The 26527-nt window shown below is 63.9% G+C and overlaps 1 protein-coding gene across 7 annotated transcripts; it reads left to right on the top strand.

Annotated features, from left to right (window-relative positions):
• Positions 1-987: 987 nt before the first annotated feature.
• MGRN1 (mahogunin ring finger 1) lies at positions 988-25380 on the top strand (the record flags this gene model as incomplete). Of its 7 annotated transcripts, none has more annotated exons than XM_084250915.1 (17): positions 988-1075; positions 9025-9143; positions 9528-9616; positions 9990-10136; positions 11275-11392; positions 12827-12893; positions 13401-13450; positions 15298-15345; positions 16336-16404; positions 16785-16944; positions 17558-17667; positions 18937-19002; positions 20138-20364; positions 20504-20618; positions 20855-20900; positions 21766-21864; positions 25268-25380. In XM_084250915.1, 17 exons carry the CDS (start codon positions 988-990, stop codon positions 25378-25380), a joined length of 1731 nt encoding a protein of 576 aa, XP_084107041.1. The 7 variants fall into 7 exon arrangements, with proteins under 7 accessions (XP_084107041.1, XP_084107045.1, XP_084107043.1 ...); XM_084250919.1 differs by lacking the exon at positions 25268-25380 and adding an exon at positions 23937-23977; XM_084250917.1 differs by lacking the exon at positions 25268-25380 and adding an exon at positions 23937-23977 and having other exon boundaries at positions 9004-9143.
• Positions 25381-26527: the final 1147 nt, after the last annotated feature.

Genomic DNA, 26527 nt, shown 5'->3' with positions numbered 1-26527 from the left:
GGCTGTGGGGCCGAGGGATTTAATCAGGATTCCCCAAGACCTGTCTTTGGCCATGAATAAAGAAAACACTTTATTCCTTTTGGCTTCCCAGCTCCCCAACAAGAGGGAGGTTGTACCCTGAGTTCTGCCCTCTGGGAAGGCGCAGAACTCATTTCAATCTGCGCTGAGCCACATTCGGGATTCGGGGCTCAGGCGGCGGCTTCACGGCCTGTGAGGGCTTCGTCCTGGCCCTGCCGACGGGGCTCCGGTCCCGCCGGGCCACCCCTCCTCACCGCCTCAGCTCCTGCATCTGCAAAATGGGGAGCGGGCGGCTGCCTCTGTGGGCGGGCTGTGAAATGGAGTCTTGAAGCGAGAGGCCGTGAGCTCTGGAAACAGCCACCGCGCAAGCGCTGGGCCTCCAGGAGCGCCGCCCCAGGTAGCGCGGGCGCAGGCGCCGGGGCGCCCTCTGCTGGCGGGGCACGAGATAAGCCCCGGGCATGGGGGGAGCCGCGGCGGCTCCGAGAGAGATTGCGGAGCGGGGGTCGATGGCAGGCGCCGGGGCCCCGGAGGGCCTGTGCGTGGACACGCTGCCAGGACACCGAAGCGCCAGGGCGTTGGCGCGGTGCTCGGACGCCGACGGCAGAGCGACGCGGCGCGGCCGTCGACGCCCCCCGTGCTGGGTGCTTTGGTTTGTCCGCGGCGCCTGTCAACAATCTCGGCGGCCCGGCGAGGAGCTCCCTGGGAAATGTAGTTCCGAGGCGGGCTGCCCGCGCCGGCGCCCGGCGGCCTCGGCGGCCGGGGACTCCATTTCCCGAGGAGCCCCGGGCCGGGGGCGGAGGGCCGCCGTGGCGTCGGGCCGCGGGCCGAGCCGGGGGTGGGGGCTGGAGCCGAGGCGCCCGTGGCCGTGGGCAGCGTCCGCGCGGCCTGGTCCGACCATGTCCGCGTGAGGACATCGCCGCCGCCGCCGCCCCTGCCGCCCGGCCCGGCCCGGCGCGGCCGCCGCGCACCATGGGCTCCATCCTGAGCCGCCGCATCGCGGGCGTGGAGGACATCGACATCCAGGCCAACTCGGCCTATCGCTACCCCCCGAAGTCCGGTGAGCGCGCGGCCGGGCGCGGGGCCGCCGCGGAGGCCGGGGCGGGGGCTGCGCTCGGGCCTCCCGGCCGGAAGCCCCGCGCGCCGGGGCCGCGACCCCGGGTGTGGGTGTGGGCGGCGCCGGGGCCGGGGCCGGCCGCCTCGGACGGCTGCTGACCTTGGGTCGGCCCGGCCCGCCCGACGGCGCCCGGGAGACTCAGGAGCGAGCTCCGGGGCCGGCTGCGCTCGGGGCGCGACGCGGGCCACTTAGCACCGAGCCCGGCGCGTCGCTTGTGCTTACAAAGTGGTCATTGTGAGGGTTGGCATCACCCGGCCGCCGATTTTAGCAGCCGTTGCTGGCCAGGAGTGCAGTCTGGGCGGTGCTTCTGGACACTCGTTCCCGCAGACAGAAACTCAGGGCCCCTGTGCCCGGGCGCGTGGCAGGGGGTGGGCTGGGAAGTGGGCGGGAAACGTCGGTGGGTGATTGTGCATTGGGGAGCGGCTGGAAGACGGGAGACCCGTTGAGGGGGCCCACCGGGTTCTCTAGTCTGTTTTTGGCAACTGAGACCCGAGCCGCAGGAAGGAAGTGACTTTCCCAGGTCTCAGCTGGATCGAAGCGCATCCGGGTCCAGAACCAAGAGTCCAGTGCTCAAACCAGTTGTTCCCACTCTGTCCTGCTGCCCTCGAGGTTTAGCGTGACCTCACCGGGACTTTGTCTCTGGCTCCTAGCTCTCCCTCTCATTTGCCTTGGAAAGGAGAGAAGAGGAGAGAGTCTGGGCACCACAGGGTCTTTGAGATCCTGGCTTCTGGGCATCTGATCTGGTGCAGCTGTGATTCTGAGCTGCACAGCTTCGGGCACCCACCAGGCTACTGGTTAGTGTTGAGAGGGCTCAGGATTAGGGAGGTTGGACCTGCGGGGCCTAGGAACTGGCATTTGAAGCCCATTGCCCCCTCAAGTGTGAGAAGTGCCGTGCCTGATTTTGGAAGGTGGAGTGTCTGAGACTGCTGGAAATAAAGGCAGAGGGGGTGCTGGCAGGGTTGGGCAGGGTGCTGCTGCCTGCTCGCTGGGAGGGCTCTGCACCTGCTGTGTCCTGGGCACAAGGGCAGGCAGATCCCCAGGGTGGGGATCCCCTGAGAGATACGTGGCCTGACTTCCCCAGATCTGATGGAGCAGTTGTCTGAAGTCATCCTCTTCCATCTGATGCTCTTCCAGCCCATCTTTGACTGAGTGACCTTAGGCAGACGGCTTCGCCCCCGTTACGGTTCACTCATCTGTGGAATGGGCCCATACGGTGTGGTGCTTGGATTAGCGTCTGGCACCTGAAAAGCTGCCATGTGGCAGCTGCTGTGGTGACTTAACCAGGAGGTTAGGTGACCAACTCAGCCCGGGTAGCAGCTAGTGGAGGCATGGCAGAGGTGCCAGAAAGTTTAATGTGGCACCTCCTGTCACCTGGGACCACAGCTTAAAGTCCCTTCAGTTGTGTTTTTGGACAAAGCTGCAGACCCAGGCATTCACAGCCATGCTTTCGGATTCTGAGCAGCTGGCCTGCTCATCAGTCAGGATAAGCTTGGTTTGGGAATCCATCCCTGAGCACCCATTCAGCAGGACCGATCCGTGGGCACTTGCACCCAGTGAACCCCTGGGGTGGCCTCGACTTGCTGCTGGCTGTAGCACGACCTTCTCGGCCTGCCTGTCCTCTGCCTCTGACCCCTCAGCCCCCTTGCTCAGGGGCAGTAAATCCTTAACTGTTTCTCTAGGGGTGCCCTGAGGCCCAGTGTGGGGTTGGAGATGATCTTAGGGGTGCCCCCTGGACTGGACTGTATGAGAAGGTGGTTCTTCTTCCACGTCTCTGGAAGTTGTGCTGGCCGCATCAAGGAGAACGAGGAATCATTGGGTGCTGGTGATTTTTTTTTCTTTTTTTTAAAAAAGATTTATTTATTTATGCATACAAGAGCTGGGGTTTAGGCCAGAGGTGTGTGTGTGGGGGTGGTGGTGAGAGGATTCACCAGAGACAGAGCGGGGAACAGAACAGGCAGATTGACCGAAGTACACTGATGAGGGGAGCAGCGGGTGAGTCAGGAGAGGTCTGCCGCGCCATTGGGCAACTGCTCCCTGGCTGGCCGGGGAATCGAACTCATGCTGGAGAGGCTGCGGACAGCTTCATAGGTTGCGTCTTAACCCCTTGCGCTACTAGGGAGGCCCGATTTTTTTTCTTTTTTAAAGATTTATTTATTTATCCACGCAAGAACTGGAGTACAGGCCAGGGATGCAGGGGGTGAGAGGACCCACCAGAGACAGAGTGGGGAGCAGAACAGGCAGACTGATGAAATACACTGCTGAGGGGAGCAGCGGGCGAGACAGAAGAGGTCTGCTGCACCCTGTGAGTAGCTCCCTGGCTGGGAATCGAACTTGTGCTGCAGTGGCTGCCGATAATTTCACAGTGCTCATTGGATGCTGGTGTTTTTTAAGGCCTCTAACATGGTCTGGCTTTTTTTAATCCAGCTGTATTGAGCTGTGACAATTGTGTGGAGATAGTGTGGACACGCTGCGGTGATGCGAGTGAGGCTCTGACACTGCGCTGTGTGTACTGTGTACTGCGTGTTGCAGAATGACTATCATGGTGAGGTTTGTTCATGAGTCTGCCACCTCCTGTGATTACTGTGTGTGTGTGTGTGTGCTTTTAAGGTGTGTCCCTTCTGTTATCTGATGTCCTGCCTCCCAGTACTCCTCCTCCATGGGCCGGGCATTGGGATCCTGGGCCGGGCATGTAGGGCGGCTGCTGCCACAGCCGCCTTTGTGTCTGGCTCTGGTTTCCGTGAGTCCTATTTCTTTGGGCCCATCTCTCCCCTCCGCCGCCTGCTTTTTTTTTTTTTTTAAATAACTTTTTATTTATTATTTATACAAGCACTGGGTACAGTCAGAGGCGTGGGAGGGTGAGAGAATTCACCAGAGCCAGAGTGGGGAGCAGAACAGGCAGACTGACGAAGTACACTGCTGAGGGGAGCAGCAGGTGCGGCAGGAGAGGTCTGCGGGCCATGTGGGACCCTCGCCGGCAGCGGGGGATCAAACTGGCGCTGCAGAGGCTGCGGGCAGCTTCGCAACCCAGTGCTCAACTGCTGCGCCACTGGGGAGGCCCATTGCCTGCTTTTTTTTAAAGATTTATTTTATTTATGCATATAAGAGCTGGGGTACAGGCCAGAGGTGTTAGGGGGCAGATGAGAGGATTCACCAGAGACAGCTTGGGGAGCAGAACAGGCAGATCTACTGAAATCCACTGCTGAGGGGAGCAGCGGGGAGACAGGAGAGGTCTGCTGTGCCGTGTGCGTCAGCTCCCTCTCCCTGGCCCAGGATTGAACTCAGGCTGCAGAGGCTGCAGATAGCTTCATAGTGCCGCAACTAACCCCTGCGCCACCAGGGAGGCCCAATTTCCCTGTTTTATATCGTGGTAGGGTGCATGTAATGCAGCCACCGTGACTGTTTTGGGGTACATAGGACAGTGGCGTTAACAGCATTTACCTTGTGTGGCCCCTCACCACCAGCACCCCCAGACTTCTCATGAAACAAACAGCCCCCTGTGATGGGGGCCTTACGGAGTCGCTCAGGTGGCCAAAGTCTGTTTCTCACCGCATCCGGGCCTTAACCACATTTCTTGGCTCCAGCTCCTAGAGCCTTGGAGTGTCCCCCGTTGGGAGTTGAGGTGTCTCTTGTTCGGTGAGCGGAGGCAGCTTTTGGAAACCAACTAAGGAGAAACTGGATGCTCGGGAAACCAACTGGGTGTGGGGGACTGAGCTCTCTCAGGCACCCCCCCACCTCCAGGAGGGCAGAGGGCCTGTTGTGGCGTTCAGTCCCCTGGGGCCAGTGAGCTCCATAAAAGCTGTGTCACGAAGCCCTATAAAAGCCCCAAAGGAAGGCTTCAGGGAGCTTCTGAGTTGGGGAACCAGCGGGCTTCCCCATGTCACCTTGCCTGGCTCCAAGCTCCAGAGGACAGGGTGCCCTTGTTCAGGACCTTGCCCCATGCTTCTAGTCATCGGGCCGCTGACTGGTGTTCTCCAGAGCCCTTTGGCACGGCTCAAGCGCTTGCAAATTAAGGGAACGGAGGAGTCTTGGGAGGCCCTGGTTGGAGCTGGTTGGTCAGAAGCACCCATAACTCCCGGGGCTTGAAGAGGGGGTGGCAGGAGCCTCTGAAGCTGGCAGCAGTCTGTAGTGGAGGGGCCTTGGGAGGGGGAGCCCTTGAGTTGCGCACTCTGTCGTGGCCTCTGGGTCTCAATGTCAGACTCAGCTGGATTTCGTGCACCCCCTGCTGGTGTCCAGAGTGGCCGTGGGTGTGGGGAAGCCGCCACTCACGTGGAGACCGAGGTCGGGAGCCCTGTCTGCCCCCCCCACGCTAGCTCCCCGCTCCTGACCACCCCCGCCCCGTCTCTGTCATGCCTGCTCTGATGTCACCGCTCTTGGGCCTCATCCCTCGAGGTCCTCAGTTGTGCCCAGCAGTGGGCGGGGGTCAGCAGGCTCAACCTCCAGGAGCAGTGGAGCCAGTTGGGCCCCGCAGTGCAGGAGCGCTCCGAGCGCCCCGACCGGCCTGCGCTGGGGAGGCCCAGGTGCGCGCTGCTTCCACGTCTTCCTTTGTCATTTTTGTACGAGCGCCTTGTGGTTTCAACTCGCCCTTCCCTGATGACCGCCGAGGCCCCCTTTCGGCCTGTAAGCGCCATTCGCTTCTCTTCCTGCTGTTGGGAGGTGCCCACGGGCGTCCTGCCTGGGGTTGTGCCGCGGCGCCTCTTCCTGCTGCCCGCAGGGTTCCCTCGCGAGCGCGTCTTGGTACCTGCCCAGCTCTAGGGAAGCTGGCGGTTCTTTGCAAGTCTCTGTGTCTGCGGAGACAGCTCAGCTGAGACATGGAAAGCACTGGCAGGCGGGGCGTCTCTGGAACCCGATTCCTGGGGAACCAGGAAGTGGAAGCCGTGGGAACGCAGGCCCCACGCCCCCTCTGGCCCGGCGCCCAGGCTGCTGGGACCCGCGTGAACCCGGCTGCCCCAACCAGGCCCCGGGACCAGGTCCTGTGGTCTTGTGGGGCTCCTCTGGAGAGGAGGCTGTTGGCCTAGCACGGTCGCGTGTCCACTGCCGGCAGCCAGTGGTGCCGGGGGGAGGCCGTTTCCAGAAAAGGGAGGTAAGCTGAGGAAGATCCCCACTCCCCCCAAAGGTGGCTCCAGCAACCTGGGGAGACTCAGTGGCCCAGCATCTCTGCTCAGAGCTGCGCTCAGCATATTGTCCTGCCGCCTTGCTGGCCGGAGCTTTGCTTACGTCGGCCTGTGGTGGGGGACCCGGAAATAAAGCTTCATGGGGTGACTTTGCCCCGGCTCCAGGCCCCTGCGTGTCCAGCTCCTTCCCTCCGCTGGGCACCCAGCTGCCTCTGTCCTCTGCCTTCAGGTTGCAGCAGTGCTGCTCGCTGGGGCACAGGAGGGGGCACGGCAGTGGGCTGAGTGACCGGTCGAGTGCCAGCAGAGAGCCCTGTTCTGTGGGTGACGGGTGACTTGGTCTGGGGAGGCCATGGGTCCTGGTGGGAGGAGAGGAGTCAGTGGGGATGAAGAGATGTGGCGGGCAACCCTGGGTGGATCCTCTGTGTTTTGGGCTGTGGGGCTTCTGGCCTCCTCCCTGGCAGGGTGTCCTGAGATCAGCGCCCTAGGGACTGTGATATTCTGGTCCTGCCTTGGCCAGACCCAGCAGATGGCAGGAGGCTGGTAGCCGGCAGCTCCAGATCTGCTGTAGAACGAGGAGTATTTTGTGTGGTGCAGTGAGTGGTTCCCAGTCATGGCCTTCCCGCCTTTCCCCTCGCCTGGGGTGGGCACGAAGACTGGGCAGGGGAGTAAAATCCAGTTCCCAGGGCCAGGGCTGTTTCTTAGGGCCCGCTGGGTGACTAATTAATGGCCGGGTTTACCTGGCAGCAGCCACACCTGAGCTCAGCCCTGCAGGAGTTTGGGAAAGTGCCTGAGGCTGGGGACTGGTCATCCCAGAGCTACCGCATGACCAGAGGGGTGAACTGCCAGCCCCCCACTCCCTGTTCAAGGGAAGGAGGGGCCTGGTGTGCTGGGGGGCCGCGACACCTCCTCTCTCCTTCTCACGGGGCTCCCCCTGGCTGTTGCTGAGTTTTAGGGTAACCTGCCCTGAGCTGCCTTGGCCAGCACACCCAAGGAGGCATCATGGGCACCTCTAGTCAGTTGGGCAGAAGCACAGGGCTCCTGTCATTGGCATCTGAAGTTGGGGAGGTCAGTCTTGTGAGACTGAACCCCATTAAACTTGCATCTGATGCATCTCCAGGGAGATGGGGTCAGATGAGTTAGAGGCACAGGACACCTGGTCGGTGTCTGCTGAGGGCTGGAGACTCACCCGGTGGAGCCAGGGGTCGGCAGTGGTTTTCGTGAGGTCACTGCCTCACAGCTCACTGACCTCGTGGTGCCTCGTGTGCCCCAGTAGTAGCCTCTTTGCCGCCACACATGTGTGCATGTGGCAGGCAGGGAGGTGGCCCCCCTGCTTACAGGATGGGGGGCATGTAGGACTCTGGCAGCCAGGAAGGTGGGGGGGCAGCATCACTAGCTGGCAGTGTCGGGGGTGGGCGCCTGAGGAGGCTGACAACCTGTGACCTCGGCTTTGAGGCCCTCTGGGGCTGGGAGCAGCTTGGCTCCCCAGGACCTCTACAAAGGGGCCACATCAGCCCTTGCGCCCTGTGTGAGCTGGGCAGCTGGCCGCATGCTGCTAGGGGTGAGGACATACCTGCCCCGGGGTCAGACAGATGAGGGTCATCTGCGTGGGATCCACACGTCCCCCTGCCAGGGGCACGGAGGGATGGCCTCCCTGCCCACAGGGCCCCTGAGTAACACATGGGAGACCCAGGGATGGTCGGGGTGTGCGGGTGTGGTGGGCAGAGGTCAGCCACACAGAGAGACCTGGAGCCGGGTGGCACAGGGTGCCGGAAGGACGAGGCTGGGGTGTGCGCACTGCCCGGAATGCAGGTGAGGGGGCAGGGGCTCCAGGGTGGGGAGTTGGGGTGTGCGGGACTCGGAGGGGGCTGGAGGGTTACGGACGTGTCATGTGCATTTACTCAGGTCCCCAGGGGCTGCCCGAAACAGCAGCCTGGTCCCAGGAGCCCCTGCGGGCTGCTCTGCCACAGGGGAGTCTATTTACTCAGCTCCCGGATGAGGCCAGGAGTTGGGGACACTGCGGAGCTGCCCCTTTGGGGGCCCTGATGGCAGTGGTGGCTGTCCCATGCTGATGTTGGGGGCCCCGAGCCTCCTGCTTTGCATTGTGGCTGTCCCAGAGGTTGGCGGGTCTGGGTGCAAATGCTCCTCAAGGCTGGGGTTTGGGGCGCAGGAGCTTCCTCGGTTCCCAGAAACACCACAGAACCGCAGTTTACCTCAGGAGTCCAAGAACAAGGTGACGGTGGGGAGAGGTGATTCCCCAGGCTCAGGGGGCGGGGGGCGCCTTCCTGCGCTGCAGCCTCTGGGCCCCGGTGCCCCTTGCCTCGGCCGCCTCCACCTTTGCTCTCTCGACGCTCCCCCTTCCCCTGTGTGTCTCTGGGTGCCCTCTCCCTGTCCTCTCCCTTCCGAACACACGGGTTGCGGGCTGTAGCCCCCCCCCCCCCCCCCCCGGTCCAGTCTGCCCCCCCACCGTGCAGCGGCTCCCCTTTAGGTCACGTGCGCAGGCCCGCGGTGGGGCTGGGGCTGGTTTCGTGGGGACACGGCTCGGCCCCCGCAGAAGGAGCTTCCCCCGAGCCCCCGCAGAAGGAGCTTCCGTCAGAGGGGAGGCCCGAGCAGGCCCGCGCGGGGAGGCGAGGGAAGGGTGTCGGCCGCAGGTGGGAGGGCCTGGCGGGGCTGGAGCCCAGAGCAGGGGCACGGGCCCCGCTTCTCTCCAGGGGGAGCTTTTCCTGGGGCCGCTGCCACGTGCTCCCTCGGCCTCATCTGCAGATGTGTTTCCCTTCTCACCAGGAAACTACTTTGCTTCCCACTTTTTCATGGGCGGCGAGAAGTTTGACACCCCCCACCCTGAAGGTTACCTCTTCGGGGAGAACATGGACCTGAACTTCCTGGGCAATCGCCCCGTCCAGGTGGGTCTCGTGTCCCGGCGCAAGGCCCGGGCATGGGCCCCCCGAGGTGGGGCCCGGCCGCATGGGGTGTCCTGGCCACTGCCCCTAGAGGCGCCTGGCGAGGTGGGATGGTTCTGCGACGGGAGTGCAGAGCCGCGGCTGCCGCGAGCAGCGGCCAGGGGAAAGGCCCAGGCCGGAGCTCTTCTCACAGAGTCGCCTTCACGCGTCTCCCGAGAGGCTCTCTCACCTCGTCCCTTGCCCAGTGCGCACTGGCCCCTTCGGGGACCCTGGGGGGGCACAGACCAGGAAGAAGGGAGCAGTTGGTGACTGAGGAGAAGGACTAGAAAGAGGGTGTGGGGGGGGTGCCCGAGTCAGCTGAGGTCACTTGGGATTTTTCCCTCCCAGTTTCCTTATGTCACCCCCGCGCCCCATGAGCCCGTGAAGACGCTGAGGAGCCTCGTGAACATCCGGAAAGACTCCCTCCGGCTTGTGAGGTACGTGGCGCGCGCAGCGGTGCTGGGGGCATGGGCTGGTGCAGCTGAGCCCTTGAACCAGGGCCTCGCCTGTGCTGGTGCCAAGCGCCGCCAGGCAGTGTCTGGCTGCTTCTGGTTGGCGCGACCCGAGGGGCGGGTGCTGCTGGTGCTGAGTGGGCAGCCCCTCAGCACCCGGGATGCCCCTCGGCCTGGACGGGCCCGCCCCCGTGAGCAGGCAGGCGACAGTGGCGGACCCGCTGTGGGACCGAAGGGCCTGGCCACGCTACCCCAGAGCACTGGCTCCTTGCAGCGCCCACCTGTGCTCGCAGGCGGACACCCAGGGCGCTCGGGGGACAGGGTCGCTCTGCCCCCTGATGGGCCGCTGCCCCCGCAGGTACAAAGACGATGCCGATAGCCCCTGCGAGGACGGCGAGAAGCCTCGGGTGCTCTACAGCCTGGAGTTCACCTTTGACGCCGACGCCCGCGTGGCCGTCACCATCTACTGCCAGGCAGTGGAGGAGGTTCTGAACGGGGCGGCCGTGTGAGTGCCATGGGGCGGCGGCCTGCTCCCACCCGTAGTGTGTGCGCGCTCAGAGACATTAGCGAAACGAGGGTCCTGCTGGCCAGAGAGGTCCAGCTTCAGCAGGGCGGTCCTCTGCAAGGCCAGCCCGGGCAGATGGGCCTTCCTTCCCTTGGGGACGCCCTGCCTCCAACTCTTGTCCAAGAGCTCGTCGTTGGGTCCCAGCCCTGCCCTGCACCTGTTCTGACCCGGGTCCTGCTCCTGCCTCAGTCTCCTCAGCTGGAAACGGGTGGTTGGAGCTTCTCCACTGTGGCTGGTGTGAGCAGACTGGAGGTCTGCCTGGAGGAGGAGCACAGCTGGTGCTCCATCAGAGGAGAAGCCAGGGGCTGTGCAGGAGCACTCCCTGCTGTGAGGCCCGAGGCTCCCCTCACCCCCACAAGGCCTCAAGCAGCCATGCTTCCTCTTGGGACAGCCCTTGAGAGAGGAACATGCTTCCAGTTTAGACTTTGTTCTTTGGGGCTCTGCCTTGACCTAGATACCTCGTTAAACCGGTTTGTGGCAAGGGTCCCATCAAAAAAAAAAAAAAAAAATTTATTCATTCATTATCTATTTTTCAACTGGGCAGTAGTTCTTTTCAGTTTTTCTAGATTTTTAAATATCAGGTGACAAGTGCAGTGTGAGGAAGCCTCTCGGTGACCCCGTGTCCCCACAGGCAGAGGGCTGGAAGGCCAGACGTCCTGGGAGGCTGCCCCCGCTGAGCATGTTCCTGGGTGGTGTCCCCAGGGGGGCTGACACCCCCCCATGGCTGCGCTCACAGGGTGAATGTTGGACCCCCCCCAGGCCTCTTGGTCTGCCTGACCTTCGGGCCATTGTCATTTGCCTTGGCGGGGAGGGTGTGGTGGCAGGCAGGCGCGGCATGTGATGCCAGGTGAGGCTGTGCTCTCTGTGTTTGCCCCTTTGGCTGTGCAGAGGAAGCCCCACGTGACGGGGGCAGCCAGGCAGGATGCTGGGGTGATCTACGGGTCCAGGGCTGGCTCGGTCCCCACAGACCAGAGGCTGGGCGCTGCCCCCAGAGGGCCTGTGCAGTGGGGGGCGGCGGAAGAGGGAGCACGCAGGGCTCGTGCACAGGCGGACCTCACCGCCCCTCTCGGCCCCCCAGGTACAGCCCCAGGAGCCCTGCGCTGCAGTCAGAGACCGTCCACTACAAGAGAGGGGTGAGCCAGCAGTTCTCCCTGCCCTCCTTCAAGCTCGACTTCTCGGAGTGGAAGGACGACGAGGTAGCCTCCTGGCCGGGCCCTTCTGACACTCTCCTCTGGGGGTAGGGGTGGCCCAGGGGCTCGTTGCTGCCGCCGGCGTGGCTGGTGAGCGTCAGGAGCGCTGCCTGCTCAGGGCCGGGTGCCAGCTGGCCTGACAGGGTGGTGGAGGCCCACGGAGCTGTAGCCCAGGCTCTGGTGCCTGAGGGTTGTCAGGACCTCAGGGCACGGATGGCAGCATCCTTCCTCCTGCAGAGTCCACAGCCTGGACAGCACTCACAGGCCATGAAGGAAGTGCGTGGCCGCAGAGATGGGTCCTGGCCATGACAAGGGGCGCCTTGGTTCATGGGTCTCGTGGAGGCTGTGTTGGCACTGTGGGCGCTTGGTTCAGGGTGGTGGGGGCCGTGCTGTGAAGCATGAGGGGCCCGTCTTCTGCACACACCACTAGAAAGCTCTCCTGGGCCCAGGGAGGAGCGCGGTGCGAGCAGACAGCCGCGCTCGCCGCTCCCACAGGTGCAGGGATGCGCTGGCAGACCTCGAGAGTGGCTGGCTCCTCAGAGGTCGGGGGCTGTGTGGGGGCTGGCGGACCTCTGGATGCTCCCACCCTGTGACCGGCGCGCATGCTGGTGAGGCTGCTCAAGTTTGAGGACCTCTGCCCTGGCCTCGTCCTTTGCCCTTCGGCACATGTGCTGAGCCCAGCCAGCAGTTTGGGCTCTGGACTCCAGTGAGGGCACTTGCCCTGGGGACATCCCTTACCTCCTTGGCATGAGGGAAGCTGTGTGCCCGACGTGTTGGACACCCCTCAGCTGTCCTGACCCGCCTTGGCCTTCTCTGGCTACCTGCTCTGTGAGCCCCCCTCTGGTTTTCTGTTCCATGTGTTCAGGGTGGGGCACACGTGACAGAACTCACGGGTGTTTACCCGCTGTTGTTCCAGACAGTGTCCTCACCCAAAGGAGACTCAGCACTCTGCTTCCCAAGTGCCCCCCCGCCCCCCATCCCTCTCTGTTACCCGTATTCTGGAATGGCTCCTGCTAAGCCTTACTATAGCTAGAAGGTTCTAGAAGTTACTCTTTTCGAGGATTGAAACCGTGTTATTCCGTTCTCATGTGACAGTGCTACCGGCCGAAGGCTTTGAAGAAGATGCTAGCTGGTGTCAGATAAACCCCACTTACGTGAACGGGTCAGAGACGGGTGTGGGGCGCTCACGGGGGCAGAGTTCCTGCTGGGGAGACGAGAAGGTTTCGGAGGCGGATGCTGGTGGTGGTCGTGTGGCCTTACAAATGCTCTCTGTGTGCTGAGTTGCACAGCAGAGGTGACTGAACAGTGGTTTCATGTCCTGTTTCACCACTCAGGGAGAACATGAAGCCAGAGTGTTTGGTCTGCCTGGAGCCCGCAGAGGACCCGCCTGCTGGCCCCACTCCCGCTCCGTCTGATTGTTCTTGCTTCTTCTCTCCTCAGCTGAACTTCGACCTGGACCGGGGCGTGTTCCCAGTGGTCATCCAGGCTGTGGTGGATGAAGGGGACGGTGAGGGCTTCTCCTCTGCCTTCTCCCTGTGGGCGTGTGCGTGCTGGACGGAGAAGCCACTTCCTGAGGCGCTTCTCCCTCAGCTTCACGGGTGCAGGGCGTACAGGGCTGTCCGCAGGTGCTCTCCATCTGGGCACCTCCTGCCCCAGGCGCAGGGCCAGTCCCTTCTCCCCACTCAGGAGTCCCTGCTGCCCACTCCCCACCCCACAGTAGGGGAGCTGGCCCCTGGCCTGCATGGTTCCTGCTTGCGCTGGTCACGCCATCCCCTGTCCTGTCACCACTGTACAGGGTGTCGAGTCCCTGTGGAGCCCTGAGCCCAGCTCTGTCAGGCAGGGGATGCAGGTGCAGGATCGGTCTGGGGTGGCCGGAGGGACAGCTGTAGGGTGAGGTTTGGGCCAGAGGGAGCAGCAGGTCTGGGCAGAGCAGCCCCAGGCTGAGAACATGGAGGGCGAGGAGAAAGCTGAGCAGAATGGGGGCAGTGCTCTGACCCGCACCCTCTCTCTCCAGTTGTGGAGGTGCCTGGCCATGCCCATGTGCTCCTGGCCGCCTTTGAGAAGGTAAGTGCTGCCCTGCCCCTTACCTGGCACGGGGTGGAGTGGGGCTGGTGTGTTTGGAGACCACAAGTCTGAGCTGGACCTCCAGGGTCAGGGAGTCCCTGCGTCCTGGAGGTGGGCCTGGGAGCTGAGCGTCTCCATCAAGAAGCTTCTCAGAGAGCACCTGGTATGTGGTGGGGGAGAGCGTGCTAGATGGAGGCCAGCCCTTGCTAGCAGGGGGCCTGGGACGCTCATGTGAGGCACTCTGGGCACAGACCAGCCTTCCCCCGGGCTACCTGGGTCCTCAGGGTCACCACTGCCTCTGGCTGTGCCATTCCCCCCAAGGCCCGGATCCTGGGTGCTGCTGGAGTGTCTGCCTCACCCTGAACGGGGGCTGGGTGACCCTTACACCCCCTGAAGCTGTACAGACGGCGGTCATCCTCTCTCCGGTGATGTCTGTGGGGGCACAACTGGGCCCTCGTTCTTGGTTGCTCCTTGGCACTCAGCATGCAGTAGATGCCCAGTGGGGTGGACAAGATGCAAGAAGGGTAGATGAGCGTCAGTCCCCTGCCTAGTGTGGCCCAGACCCTCTGGGTAGCAGGGGAGACACCAGCTCTCCCGGGGTCGCATGTCAGGGTGCCCCACCTACGGGGCCATTTTCGTGGAAGGTGCATTGTTACCTTCGGCATAATGTGCTCTTTGCCTCTCGTTTCTTCCTTGTCCTACTCTCTGGCTCCGGCCATTGTGTCTTTGGGAGTGGGCTGGTTGGCCTCACTGCTGTCCCCACACTAGGTTCTGAGGACAGTCCACTTGCCATCAGTGCTGTTCCTGTGAGCCAAATGGGCGCTTTGGGGGACTGTCCCTGCAGCAAACCAGTGCTGGCAGTGGGACAGGCCCCTGCTCTCTCTCAGCCTTGCCAGACGTGGGGGTGCATCCCCTGTTGAAATGCCGCCACCCCGTGACTCGACACTGCCCTGCATGGTGACCTGCTTCCAGCACCGGCCACGGCCCAGGACCCAGCATGAGGGTCGGCTCAGCTGACTTAGACTTGCCCTTCCCTGTGTGTCCCACTGACCTGGCTTCCGGGCCCCGCCCCCACCTCCACGACCTTTAGTGCAGGGCCTGGCCCGAGGCCCTTTGTCCTGTGCTCTTCCTGGACCCCATGAGTGATCGAGTGCCCGAGGGGGTCAGCCTGCGCCTCTCTCTAGCTCTGCTGGCCTTTGTGCCTGCGCTCAGCCATGTCGGAGAGACAGTGGTCACCTCGTGCCCCGGCTGGGGCAGGTGGGTGTGCCGTGCTTCTTGCTTAGGGTCCAGTGAGAAGCTGGACTAACAGAACTTTCTGTTAGAACTCGTCAGCCTCTCCAGAAAATGCTGTGCGCTGGTCTGGGCTGACTGACGGTGGTGGCGCCTGTCCGTTCTGGGACCACTGCTGTCCTGTTGAACCGAGCGGTGTGTGCCTGATAGCACCATGGCGCGCCTGCCGTGTCTTCTCCTCAGGCCGGTGGGTGTTGGCCTTTCCCGGTCCTCCACATGGTTTCCTGTGCCCCTCACTTGGGGCTGGAGCTGGCCTTCCATTGGGCTGCTGCTAGTTGGTGGGAGACCCTGCCTGTCTTGATCTGGGAGCTTGAGCTTGCGCTTGCTGGAGTTACGGGGCCAGGCTCCGGAGGTCAGACTTGGGCCCGACAGGCGGGGCCCTTAGGAGCTTCTTGGGGAGTTTTGAGTCAGGTCAGGGGCCACACTCCGGAGGCCTGGACCAGCTCTTCAGTCTTCAGGGGTGCCCACGTGCTTCATTATTTTCAGCCACAGCTGCAGGTTGACCAGGGCTTAGCACTGGCCGTGCAGCCGCGTTAACATGTGTCTTTCTCCCACAGCACGTTGACGGCAGCTTCTCCGTGAAGCCCCTGAAGCAGAAGCAGATTGTAAGTCTGTCAGAGGGGATGCCATTTTGGTTTAAGAGGCACACAGGACACCTCAGTTGTCCTGTGACTGCTCCGCCGGTCACATGCCCGACCCACTATGGGTTCTGGGGAGTCAGGGCCCGAGTTTGGGGGTACATGTGTGTGTGCTACCCTCTGCGCAGCTGCCGCTGCTGTGGGCCCCTGGGTCTTGTCCCACCCACACCATGGGCCTGGAGCCCAGTGAGCACCACAGAGGCGCTTGCTGAATGGGTGGATGGAGGACGCAGGGAGGAGGCAGGAAGCAGGCCCACAGCCGTCTCTGCCTCACAGTTGCTGAGAGGGCCTCAGTGTTGGGCAAAGACTGGTATTGGCTCCCTCGAGCTCGAGAGGTGGGAGGGTGTGGCCTGCACAGCCTTTCTTCCATGGCCCGACGCCAAGGAGGTCTCTGCAGTGCCTGCTGTTGACAGAGCTTGAGCTCGAGGTTCGACCCACGGGACCAGAGGGTCTTCCCTTGGGGGCCTGCCAGTGGGAGGGTGTCAGCTGCATCAGCCATGTGAGGAATGGTGTTGCAAGATGGGGCGGAGAGCCACGGCAGGCTGACCGGGAAACCCCAAGGCCGGCAGGTGCTGTCTCGGGAGGGCTGTCCGGCACCTGCAGCTCTCGGAGGGGGTCTAGTTGGTGGAACTGTGGGGACTGCAGCACAGGCCACTTCTGAATGTGGCCCATGTGGGGCTGGCCCCCAAGCACGTGCAGGCTGATAGGAGGTGTGTCCAGGGTCATCGTTCTCCACGCCAAGGTGCTAAGGTGGCCAGAGTGTGGCTGCCAGGCCCCTGTGGGGGCAGAACAGTGGCCCCTCTGACCGCCCGTGCTGCCCGTTGGGCCAGCGGTGGGGCTGGGACTGGACAGAATCCCCCACACCTGCCCTCCAGGCCTGCGTGGCACTGGGGTGGGGCTGGAAGGTGGGAGGCCTGAAGGGGCCTGGCAAGTGCCCAGACCCCCCTCTGCCTGCAGGTGGACCGGGTCAGCTACCTGCTGCAGGAGATCTATGGCATCGAAAACAAGAACCACCAGGAGACCAAGGCGAGTGCTGTGGTGGGCGCGGAGCCAGCCGGTGTCTGTGGGTCACTTTTAAGGGCCCGCAGGCCGGGGGACGGCCCCCTCCTTGACAGTCTATGTGGTGTCTCACGTTGGAGTGTGCCCTCGGGCTCCTGCTCCGCGGTGGTGTCCGCTCCGTGTTTTCTCCTTGGTGGTGAGGAATAGAAAGACCCCGGCACCCCACATTCCGCAACCCACTCTGGATTTGTGGGTGCCCTTGGGGTGGGGGCTGCAGGTTGCTGCTGGGCTTCCGTCCAGTCCTCCTCCGCCCTCGGGCTCCCTTTGCCCAGTGTCCCCAGAGAGGCCAGGCCCCCACCAGCCTCTGGCCCCAAGGAGGTGCTGACCCTGGGGCCCCTGTCCCGCAGCCCTCGGACGAGGAGAGCAGCGACAACAGCAGCGAGTGTGTGGTATGCCTGTCGGACCTGCGGGACACGCTGATCCTGCCCTGCCGCCACCTGTGTCTCTGCAACTCCTGCGCTGACACGCTGCGCTACCAGGCCAGCAACTGCCCCATCTGCCGGCTGCGTGAGTAGGCCATGGGCAGGTGGGTGGGCAGCCAGGGATACTTGCCAGTGGTGTGCATGACTGGCATGTGGGCTTGTGGTGGGACCCTCACTGTCCTCACGGTGTCCCCTGAGCCGTGCAGTTGCTAGCAGGGCTGGCGCTGAGGCCTGGCCAGCAGCCCCTCCCCTAGCTCGCTCGTTCCTGGGTGGCAGGTGTCTGTGGCACTGTGGTCACCCTGTGCAGGCGGCACAGGAATGGCCTCGGACACTGGCCCACCTGCCTGCTCATTTCTTGGGGTACCTCCTAGGAGAAGGCCCTCCGGGGCCCAGGGTGGGCCGTGTGCTCGAGTTGCTGTGCAGTGTGATTTGCAGCTGCCTCTGTCCACTAGACAGTCTGGGGCTTGGCAGATGTGAGGCCTGGCCTAGAGACCTGTCCTGTGCAGGCAGCGGATCCTGCCCTCGGCCGTCTCCCTCCCAGGTGGCTTGTGGTAGCTCCATTTTGCCTCTGATTCAGAAACATGGTTTGGCCCGGGGGTGCCGCCATGAGGGTGGTCTGCGTCCCTGGAGTTTGGGGGCTTTGGTGGTACTGGAACTGGCTATCCCTGGCGTGACGCGAACCCCTCCCTCTGCCACAGCCTTCCGGGCCCTTCTGCAGATCCGGGCCGTGCGGAAGAAGCCAGGAGCCCTGTCCCCCGTCTCCTTCAGCCCTGTCCTGGCCCAGAGCATGGAGCATGACGAGCACTCTGTGAGCACCCTTCTTCCTGTGCGGGCCGTGGGGGCGGGGGGGTTGGGGAGCCGGGGCCTGGAGGACGTCAGACCAGTAGTCCTGCCCGCCAGCTCTCTGGGCCTCATGGCCCCTGGGGTGGGGTTAAGTGGGGTGCTTGCGCAGCTCTTGAGCTCCAGCTGCCAACAGCAAGAGCCTGGTCATGTTAGGCTCCTGTGTGGTCCTTTAAGCGTCACCATGGTTTCCCCGAGCCAGACACCCAGGTTGCTGGAGAGATGGGCAGAGACGGGAGGTGTGGAGGTGCAGAGAGATGCAGAGGTAGGGAGAGACAGATCTGGAGAGAGATACAGGGTGGAAAGGGCGATACTGAGAGAGCACAGCCTGAGAAAGAGATGAAAGAGACAGACACGTTCAGCTGGGGATGGTGCTGGAAAGGTGCGGGGTGGATGACAGAACAGGCGTCGGGTGGACAGACCTCGAGTGGAGGCTGCTGGGTTCGGTTACTCTTGCAAGCCCTCAGCTGAACCCCTGGGGTACCTCTCAGTGGCCTTGGCGCCAGGCCGCCCACCCCTCAGGCTGCTCAGCCCCCTCCACCCACAGAGTATCTGAAAATGGCTTACATTTGAGAATCTGGAAATTTTCCTCAAAACTCAGATTTCTGGCTTGTTTTCTGAGATCTAAAGGCGTGGTCTTGCTGCTGAGCCACCCTCAGGGCTGGGGACCCATCTTCGCCTCAGGAGTTGGCCAGCTGGTCCCCTAAAGACCCCACTCACGGTGACATGGGGCTGGACGCCCAGTGTTGTGGGTCTCTGCCACCCACGTTTGCCCCGCCCAGTTCCTGCCTGTGTGGGGGCTGAGCCAGACCCTTGTGTGGCCCTTCTTGTCCCGAGAGAGCCCAGATGCCCCCGAGCCCAGGGACGTGTGGACTCCACTCCCTCTTGAGGGTCGTGGTCACCAGGGGAAGGGCCTCCTCGCTGCCTCGCTCCACCCCAGTGGTCTCCCCGCGGCTCCAGCAAGCCCAGAGGAGCTGTTTTCTCGAGTGGGGCCGGGGGCTGGCTCTCTCCGCTGCCGTCCCCAGGTGTGAGATGTGGGTAGGAGTTTGCCAGCTGCTGGGCCCACGTTAGGGGCAGCCACGCCCTGCTGCTCAAGGTGACCTGGATGGTGGCGGGTGGCACTGGGGCGGCCGCCGTCCCCCCAGGCAGAGCCCTCGCCCATCTCATGCCCGCAGACAGGGCCCGAGCGCGCCCTGTGGGGCGGTACTTGTGAAACATCTGGTTTTTATCTTGACAGTGTCCCTTTAAAAAATCAAAGTCGCACCCCGCCTCACTGGCCAGCAAGAAACCTAAAAGGGAACCAGTAAGTGTGTGGGCCCGCCCGCCTCGCTCGTCCTCGGGAGTCCTTTAACCGTCACGTCCGCTCTCCCCGTCCCGGCGTCCCCGCCCCGAGGGGCGTTTGAAGTGCCGGTGTTTGTGGCCGGTCCTTGTGCAGGGACAGCGCGCCGGCCGCAGGCCGCCCTCACAGCTTTGCTTCTGCCCCCGGCCCCCAAATGCCTTCGTTCCCCTTTTTTTTCTTGCTGGCAGTGGAGAGGAGGATGGAGGCAGCTGGCACTGCTGCTGGGCTTGCGGGCAGCTCTCCTAGCGCGTGCTCGCCCCAGGCCCCTGCCCCTCGCCCACAGGTTTGGGCAGGGACAGGAGAGGCCTCTGCTCATGGCCTCGGCTGACCTGGGCAGCCCGCCTGAGTTCGTGTCCTGGGGACGCTCTGGCCATCCCGAGTCCAGAGGGAGGGCGTTCTCTGCCCGAGGGTGAGGGTCAGCGTGGTCTTCGCCTGTGAGGGGAAGGCCGCTCGGGAGCACGCGCTGTTCACTGGGGACCGGGCCCCAGGGCAGGACACCCTGGCCTGCTCCTCGCCACCTGGGTCACTTTCCTGGCCAGGTGGGCGCCAGGCATCTGCCCTTAGGGCCCTGCAGACTGGGCCAGGCTGGGCCTGTTGAGTTGATTCTCCCAACGAGGGGTTGGAGTGTGGGTTAGAATCAGGGGTGGTGTCAGCCCCAGGACACCTGCCTTGGAGGCCGCTGCCTGGCCTGGCGTGCGGCCTGCCAGGCTCTCTCACCTCTGGCATGGCTTTGCTCCCCTTCGCTCCCACGTTCTCCTCTCACTAACCCCTCTCTCTCCCCACCCCCCACCAAGGTAGGAACAGAAAGCCAGATGGGGCCACTCAAGGCTTGGGGGGCTTGCCCGTCTGCCCTCCTCCTGGGCACCAGGTGGGGATTTGTGTGCTCAGCTGGTGGCCGAAGGAGCCCTATGCAGGGCTGGCTGCTGCTCCGGAGACCTGGGCACCCCTGAGGGTGGGGCCCTGGAGCCCCTGAAGGTGGACAGACAGCAGCTTGTGGGGAGCAGAGCAGCTGGGGTGCAAGCCCTGGTCTGGCCTCTGTGGCCCTGGCCTGTGGGCAGGGACCCAGCCAACGCGTCCTCACCGGAGCTTGTCCCCACAGGGCTCGGACAGTGTCCCACCTGGCTACGAGCCCATCTCCCTGCTCGAGGCTCTCAATGGCCTCCGGGCCATCTCTCCGGCCATCCCTTCCGCCCCCCTTTATGAGGAAATCACCTACTCGGGCGTCTCGGATGGCCTGTCCCAGGCCAGTTGTCCACTTGCTGGGGTAGATCGCGTCACGGACGGCGGCCACCAGAAGGTCAAACCAAGGAGCAAGTCCCCTGACAGGTGAGGCCAGAGTGCTGGCCGTCCCCACCGACGGCAACAGGCCCGCTGTTCGCCCTCCTTGCGGGAGCAGCACTGCCCCCGCAGCCGCCCCGGCTGGGTGGGTCCACTTGTCCTTCACACACCCCTCCTCTGTCCCCAGCACCCTGCGGTCCCCGTCGTCCCCCATCCACGAAGAGGATGAGGAGAAGCTCTCCCAGGACTTGGAGGCTCCTCCACTGAGTGGGGCGGGGCTGGTGCTGAGCAGCCCCCCAGAGGTGAGGGCCCAGTCCCCACTGCCTGCCTACCCGTGGGTCTCCCATCGGGGTGTGCGCGCCCTGAGCCCCACACGGCCACAGCCCCCTCAGCTGTCTCCCCAGGCTCAGCGGTGCCCCCGTGGTGGGCGCTTGGCAAGGCTGCTGCAGGCGGGAAGGGTGGTGTCTGACCCACCTGGACAGGCCTGGCGCCGGGTCTGCATCACCGGAGCGCCCCCTCGTTTTCCCTTCACTTCTAGAGTTTCGTGGCAGAGGAGGTCGATGAGACGTTGTCATTAAAGCAAGGTAAGCCCCTTGGGGCGGCCCTTCTAGATGTTTCCAGAGTGCTTGCTGGCTCTGCTCCCACGAGCTGCTGCCCTCCCTCCCCAAGCATGGCTGGGGGTCTCCTGGTTGCCCCCCACCAGCCAGCACTTGGAAGTAGCAGTGGGTTCATTTCCCACCAGGGTGCTCTTGAGTGTGGCCACAGCCTGGCCTCAGCTGGGCCCTCGTGCTGGCCCACATAGCTGGTGGCCAGGGTGGTGCACAGTTCAGCCAGGCCTCTCAGCCTGTCCTGTGTGCCATGAGAGCATGGCCTGCCCTGCAGTGGGGAGGCCTAGTGGGGAGAGCACCTGCCCCTCCTTGGGATGGCTGTGGGGTGGAGGGAGGTGCCTGCTGGGGTGTCGCTGTCCTGCGCCTTCCTCCCCAGTGCCAGACAGATGAGGAGGCCGAGGCTGAGGGTCAGTGTCCTGGCAGGGTCAGAGCCAGGAGGTGGCCCTGGCTGGCCAGCTCCCAGGCGACCATGTGGTGAGAGCCTTGTTACATGGCTCCTTGTGGGGGTCCCCAGGCGTGTTGTGCTGCCCTGACCCAGGTCCCTCTCAGGACACCCCCCCCCCAGGTCCAGGGCCCTCCCCTGTGAGGCTGCAGTACAGGTTCCAGGCTGGGAATGGCCCAAAGGATGCAGTTGGCGTCTCTCCCCGCTGTCTTGTCTGCCACAGAGGGCACAGTAATAAAACCAAGCCCTGGCCTGGGAGTGGGGCTGGCGGAGACAGGTGCAAGTGCCAGTGCCTGCCTCAGGGGCCCTGGGAGAGCAGGTTGGGGTGGGCTCTGGGGGCCTGGGGCAGCGGTCCAGCTACCAAGCCTCCCACCTGTGAGCCTCTCTGCCTCTCCACAGGGAGCCGAGCACCCTCCATTGAGAATGTGCTGCAGGACGGCAGCCCCGAGTGCTGTGGCCACAGCCAGCCGGGCCCACCCGCTGACATCTACCTGCCAGGTAACCAGCTGCCCGCCTGGCTGCGCTGGGGGTGGTGCCAGGCAGGAGTCCCGCTCCCTGTCCCTGCCTCCGAGCCAGCTCCTCCCATGGCCCCCAAAGCCCTTCCCAGCCAGCACACCCCTCCTGCACCCTGGCTCTGCAGGCCTTTGCCCCAGGCCCCTTCCTGCCCGAGCTAGTGCCGCCCACTAGGCCAGGTGGCAGACCTGGCCCCACTGCTGTTGTCACAGCTTCCCTCACCTGTCTGCCAGGGAGCTACTCACACAAAGCCGCCTGACGGGGCCACTGGCTCTGGACTTCATAGGGTGGACTTCCCAGGGCACAGGCGGTCAGACTGGGGGTTTGAGGTGCTGGCGGGGGCAGTGAGGGAGGGGTCTGGCTGCTCTCATGTCCCCTTTCCCAGGGGAGGCTCGGGGCCCCACTTCTGCTCTGTGCTCCCCTGGGCCCCCGAGACAGGGACAGGATTGGGGCTCTAGGTGCTGTACCTGGTGTTGCTAAGCAAGGTGGGTCCAGGCGGCAGCCATGTTACCCTCAGACTTGGGCCTGACCCCAGAGAAGTCCTCCCACACGGCAGGGAAGCCCCCCTGCCTGCTCTGGTGCCACATTGCTCTGCCATGACCCCACCTTAGAGCCTGGGGGTGGAGGCTGCTTTGGCTTGGACGGGCCTCCTGTAGCTCCTGGGCTTCTGGGCCGTGGCTGAGCAGGCAGTGAGCAGTGATCTGCTTGACTCACTGGGACCCACACAGCAAAGCCTATGGGCGAAAGCAGAGTGCCTGCGCCCCACAATACACATAGGATTCCAGAAAGTTCTTTCAGAGGATTTCAGGTATTGCATGGTGGTACAAAACTTGGGTGGGGTACCAGGAGAGGGACTCAGCTCCCGGAGCCACGGCCCCCAAGGTGGGGTGTGGGACCTTTGCCTATGTGGCCTTGGCAGTGCCACCCTCACCCCTTCTGTGGCTCCCGACTGTTCAGGCATCAGGAAGGTCAGAACAGGTCACAGCTGTGGGCCCCAGGTGCGATGAGACCCCGAGCCCCCACTTGCCAGCCCCAGGCGAGCATCTCAGGCCACGTTCGCCACAGGTTCCCAAGTGGGAGGCTTCCACAGTGGAGGTGGGAGGGGAGAGGCCATGGAGCCCGACTGGATAGAGGCGGGGCAGGGCGTGATGCCTGGGCCTGGGGGCTGCTGGTCCCTACCAGTGGGGCATCCTAGGGTGGCTCCCGCATGGGCATCACCTGTGGCACCTGGGGGTGGGCAGAGGTCCTCAGGGGTGGGTGCTGTGCGCTTGCTGTCTCAGTCACCTGCCATCACCCTGCTCCATTGCTGGCTCTATCCCCCAGCAGGGACCCCGACCACTGTCACATTTGGGCATGTTGAATAATGACACGTGTGTGCGGTGTCTCACTCTGACAGCCGCACAGCGCCCTAGACAGAGGCATACACACACATGCACGCTCACGCGCGCACACACACATGCGCGGTTCACAAACAGCGCCACCGCCGACCTGGACACACACATCTCTGGATGGCGGTGCTCAAGGCCCCGAGCCTCTGTGTCCCCTGGTGGCGGGGAGAATCGAAGATGGTGAGACCCAGCTGCCCCGAGGCCAGCGGGGTGGCCTGGAGTCCTGCCTGAGGGCTGTTTCTCTCCGCTGGAATGTGGCCGTGGGCTCTGGTTCTCAGCACGCCAGGGTCAGCTCGTTATTTAAGCACATGGGTCTCTATGCGTCGAAGAGCTGGGGTGTAGGCCAGATAGAGGTGTGGGGTGAGAGGACTCACCAGAGACAGGGTGGGGAGCAGTACAGGCAGATCTACTGAAACACACTGCTGAGGGGAGCAGCGGGCGAGACAGGAGAGGTCTGCTGCGCCGTGTGGGTAGCTCCCTGGCCGGGGAATCACACTCAGGCCGCAGCAGTGGGAGCGCCGAGACTTAACCCCCAGGCCACCAGGGAGGCCCTGAGCACATTGGTCTCGAGGGTCTTTCATCTCTGGCCCCTTCCACTCTGAGGGCGTTGCCACTGGGGCGCCGAGCACTCTGCTAACCCAGCTTCCGTCTCTCTCCTCCTCCGCACAGCCCTGGGGCCTGACTCCTGCTCTGTTGGTTCAGAGGAGTGAGCTGGTACGTGATGCCCTGCGCGCTGCTGGGCAGCCCTACCCCTCCCTCCACGGGTTCCCACCTGTTTTCCGGGCTTCTCCCCTCCATGTCTTCCCCGGGGCCCAGGATTCTGAGTCCAAAGCTTCACCGCCTGTGCCTCTACCCCCGGGCCTGACTGGAGCCTGTGGCGTGGCCCTCTGGGTCCAGTGGCCCTGTCTGGCTCTTCCAGCCGTTCCGGGCCCAGGAACAGCGACTCAGTCCATGCTGAGACCCCACTGTTGATGCTGACCATCTTGTCCCCCACCCACCTCTGGAACTTTCTGGCAACATCCCCCCCCCCACACACACACACAGATCAGTTTACTAGGACGGCGTCAGAGGTTGACTCTCCACTTAATGCCCGGGTGCCCCAAACAGATGCTCCATGAGTACTGCTGCCCCAACAGCAGACTTGTGGGGATGCGCTCCTCCTCTTCTGCGTGAGCCCGGCGGCTCTGGGAAGTCTGGGGGAGACCCCGGCGCCATCCGTGGCCCAGGTGCTCGCGGGTGTGCGTGTAGCGCCCCTTCAACCCCCGCCCCTCACAGGCCAGGGCGCAGCCCCATGGGGCTCTCTGGGCGCCATCCTGACTCCAGGGCTGCTGTGTGTCTGCTTGTTCTGTTCTGAGAGTGGCTCGAACCCCCCAGAAGCCTGTCCTCCTCCGATGTTCCTCCTAGTCTCCTCCCCCGCTGAAGTCGGCCCAGCACCTTAACAAAGGTGCGGCGCCCACGCAGTGGGAGGCCTGGAGGGTTGCCACATGGGTGCGGCTGCAGAAGCGGGGCCAGGTTAGACCCGCCACAGGAGCTGTAGCTCGCCTTCGGCTGCGTGGCAGAGCGAGGCTGCAGCTGCTGCACCCGCGGGCTCTGTTCAGGCAGCGGCGCAGAGCATCCCTGGGAGTGCGTAGGACCGGGCCATGGAGCCCCTCGTTCAGGCAGCCGTGCTGGCTGCACCTGAGGAGTGTGGGTCCCTCAGCCGCTGCAGACCTGCATCCCAGGGGGACAGTCTGGGAGTGGCAGCCGGGCCTGTGGGGCAGGTGGGCGGGGCCCCTGAGCGCCTGCTCACCGGGTCTGGCCCAGCAGGAGAGGACAGCAGCTGGTCGGATCCAAGAAGGTGGGCTGGTGAGGGCAGGGGACCTCCGCACCTGCCTTCGGGCCTGTGTGGTCCCCACAGACGCGCAGAGGGGCTGCTGGGCGCTGCCTGGGGTCCTGGTGGGTGAAGGGAGCAGGTGAGGGACAGGGATACGCCTGACCCTCCTCTCTGCTCCCGCCTGCAGGTTGGTCCACCTCCATGGAGACGCCCCGCAGCCTCCGCGCCACCAGCACCCTCCGGCCTCCGCTCAGCAGTCCCAGTCCTGACCCCGGGACCACTGAGCTGACCCCACTCTGAGAGCCTGGCCCTGCTGGCAGCTGGAGCCCTCCGCTCCTCAGACTCTCCGAGGGGCTGCCCAGACTCTAGCACGCCCCCAGCCTCTCCCGTTTGCACGCCCTGCGTGCCGCTGGCTCCCGGGGCCCTGGCGACCCTGACTGAGGAGCACAGTGGGCCGACCCCTCTGACGAACCCCTTGCAACGGTTGATGTGTTTGTAAATGGTACAAGATGAAGGACAGCGTCCAGTCCCAGTGTCGCGCTGAGGCTTCCCCAATCCCTGCCAGCTCAGGCGGGCGCGGCCAGAAGGTTGACCCCCTCCCAGGAACTCAGCACGCTGGCAGGAGACAATTCCCCGGGTGAAGCGGTGTCTTCACAGCCCAGCTGTGGGGGCTTGTTGCTGGGAGGCGAGGACACCGGCTGAGTTGCAGCCAATGAAGGAAAAGTGCCTGCCCCTCCCCCAGGCATGCCCGCCGTGGCTGGCTCTGCTTCTGGAGCCCTCTGCGGTGGCTGTGCTGAGGCCTTGGCTCCCCGCTGCTGCCCCTCTCCCGCTCCACAACCCGCCCTTGCTCCCCTCCCCGCCCCCCAGCCCCGCCTGCGCCCTGGACGGCCTGTGGTGTACCCCAGGGCCTGGCCTGAGGCGAAGGCAGAGGTGTGGACAGGGCCCTACTGCAGCCTTGCCCCTGCTCAGAGGGGTTCTGCTGCGGGCCAACACCCCTGGGTGGAGGGTACCCCCCTGGCAGCGGTGCTGGTGGCCACCTGCCCAGGCGGGGCCTGAATCGCCCCCTCCCCTCTCTGCCATTTCACATCACCTTGCAGTTCTCTGATTTGTTCTGTCGGGGCCCCTGTTAAGGAGCTCTCTGGGGTGGGGGGATCAGGGCCTGACAGCCCACTGGGGAGACAAGTCCCATTTGAGGCAACCTCGTCTTTTTTAAAGATAGAACTGAGCAACAAAGCAAAGGGGTGCCTGGCCTGGGAGGTGGAGGGACCCCGTCCCAGGTGCTGGCCCTGCTGGAAGGCCTGGGCGGGCAGCGTCAGTGCGGCGTGCCAGCAGCAGGGCGGCACTGGGGCCAGCGGCCCGGCACGACGGGGCTGAGCAGTGAGCAGCTGTCTAGTGCTCCCGCTGCCCGCCATGGGCCGCGGCCGCCTCCCTCCAGGCACCCATGCTC

Source organism: Talpa europaea, assembly GCF_964194135.1.
Source record: "Talpa europaea genome assembly, chromosome: 12".
NCBI lineage: Eukaryota > Metazoa > Chordata > Mammalia > Eulipotyphla > Talpidae > Talpa > Talpa europaea.
Note: the sequence above shows the minus strand (reverse complement) of the source record. Positions and strands in the feature narration are given on the sequence as shown.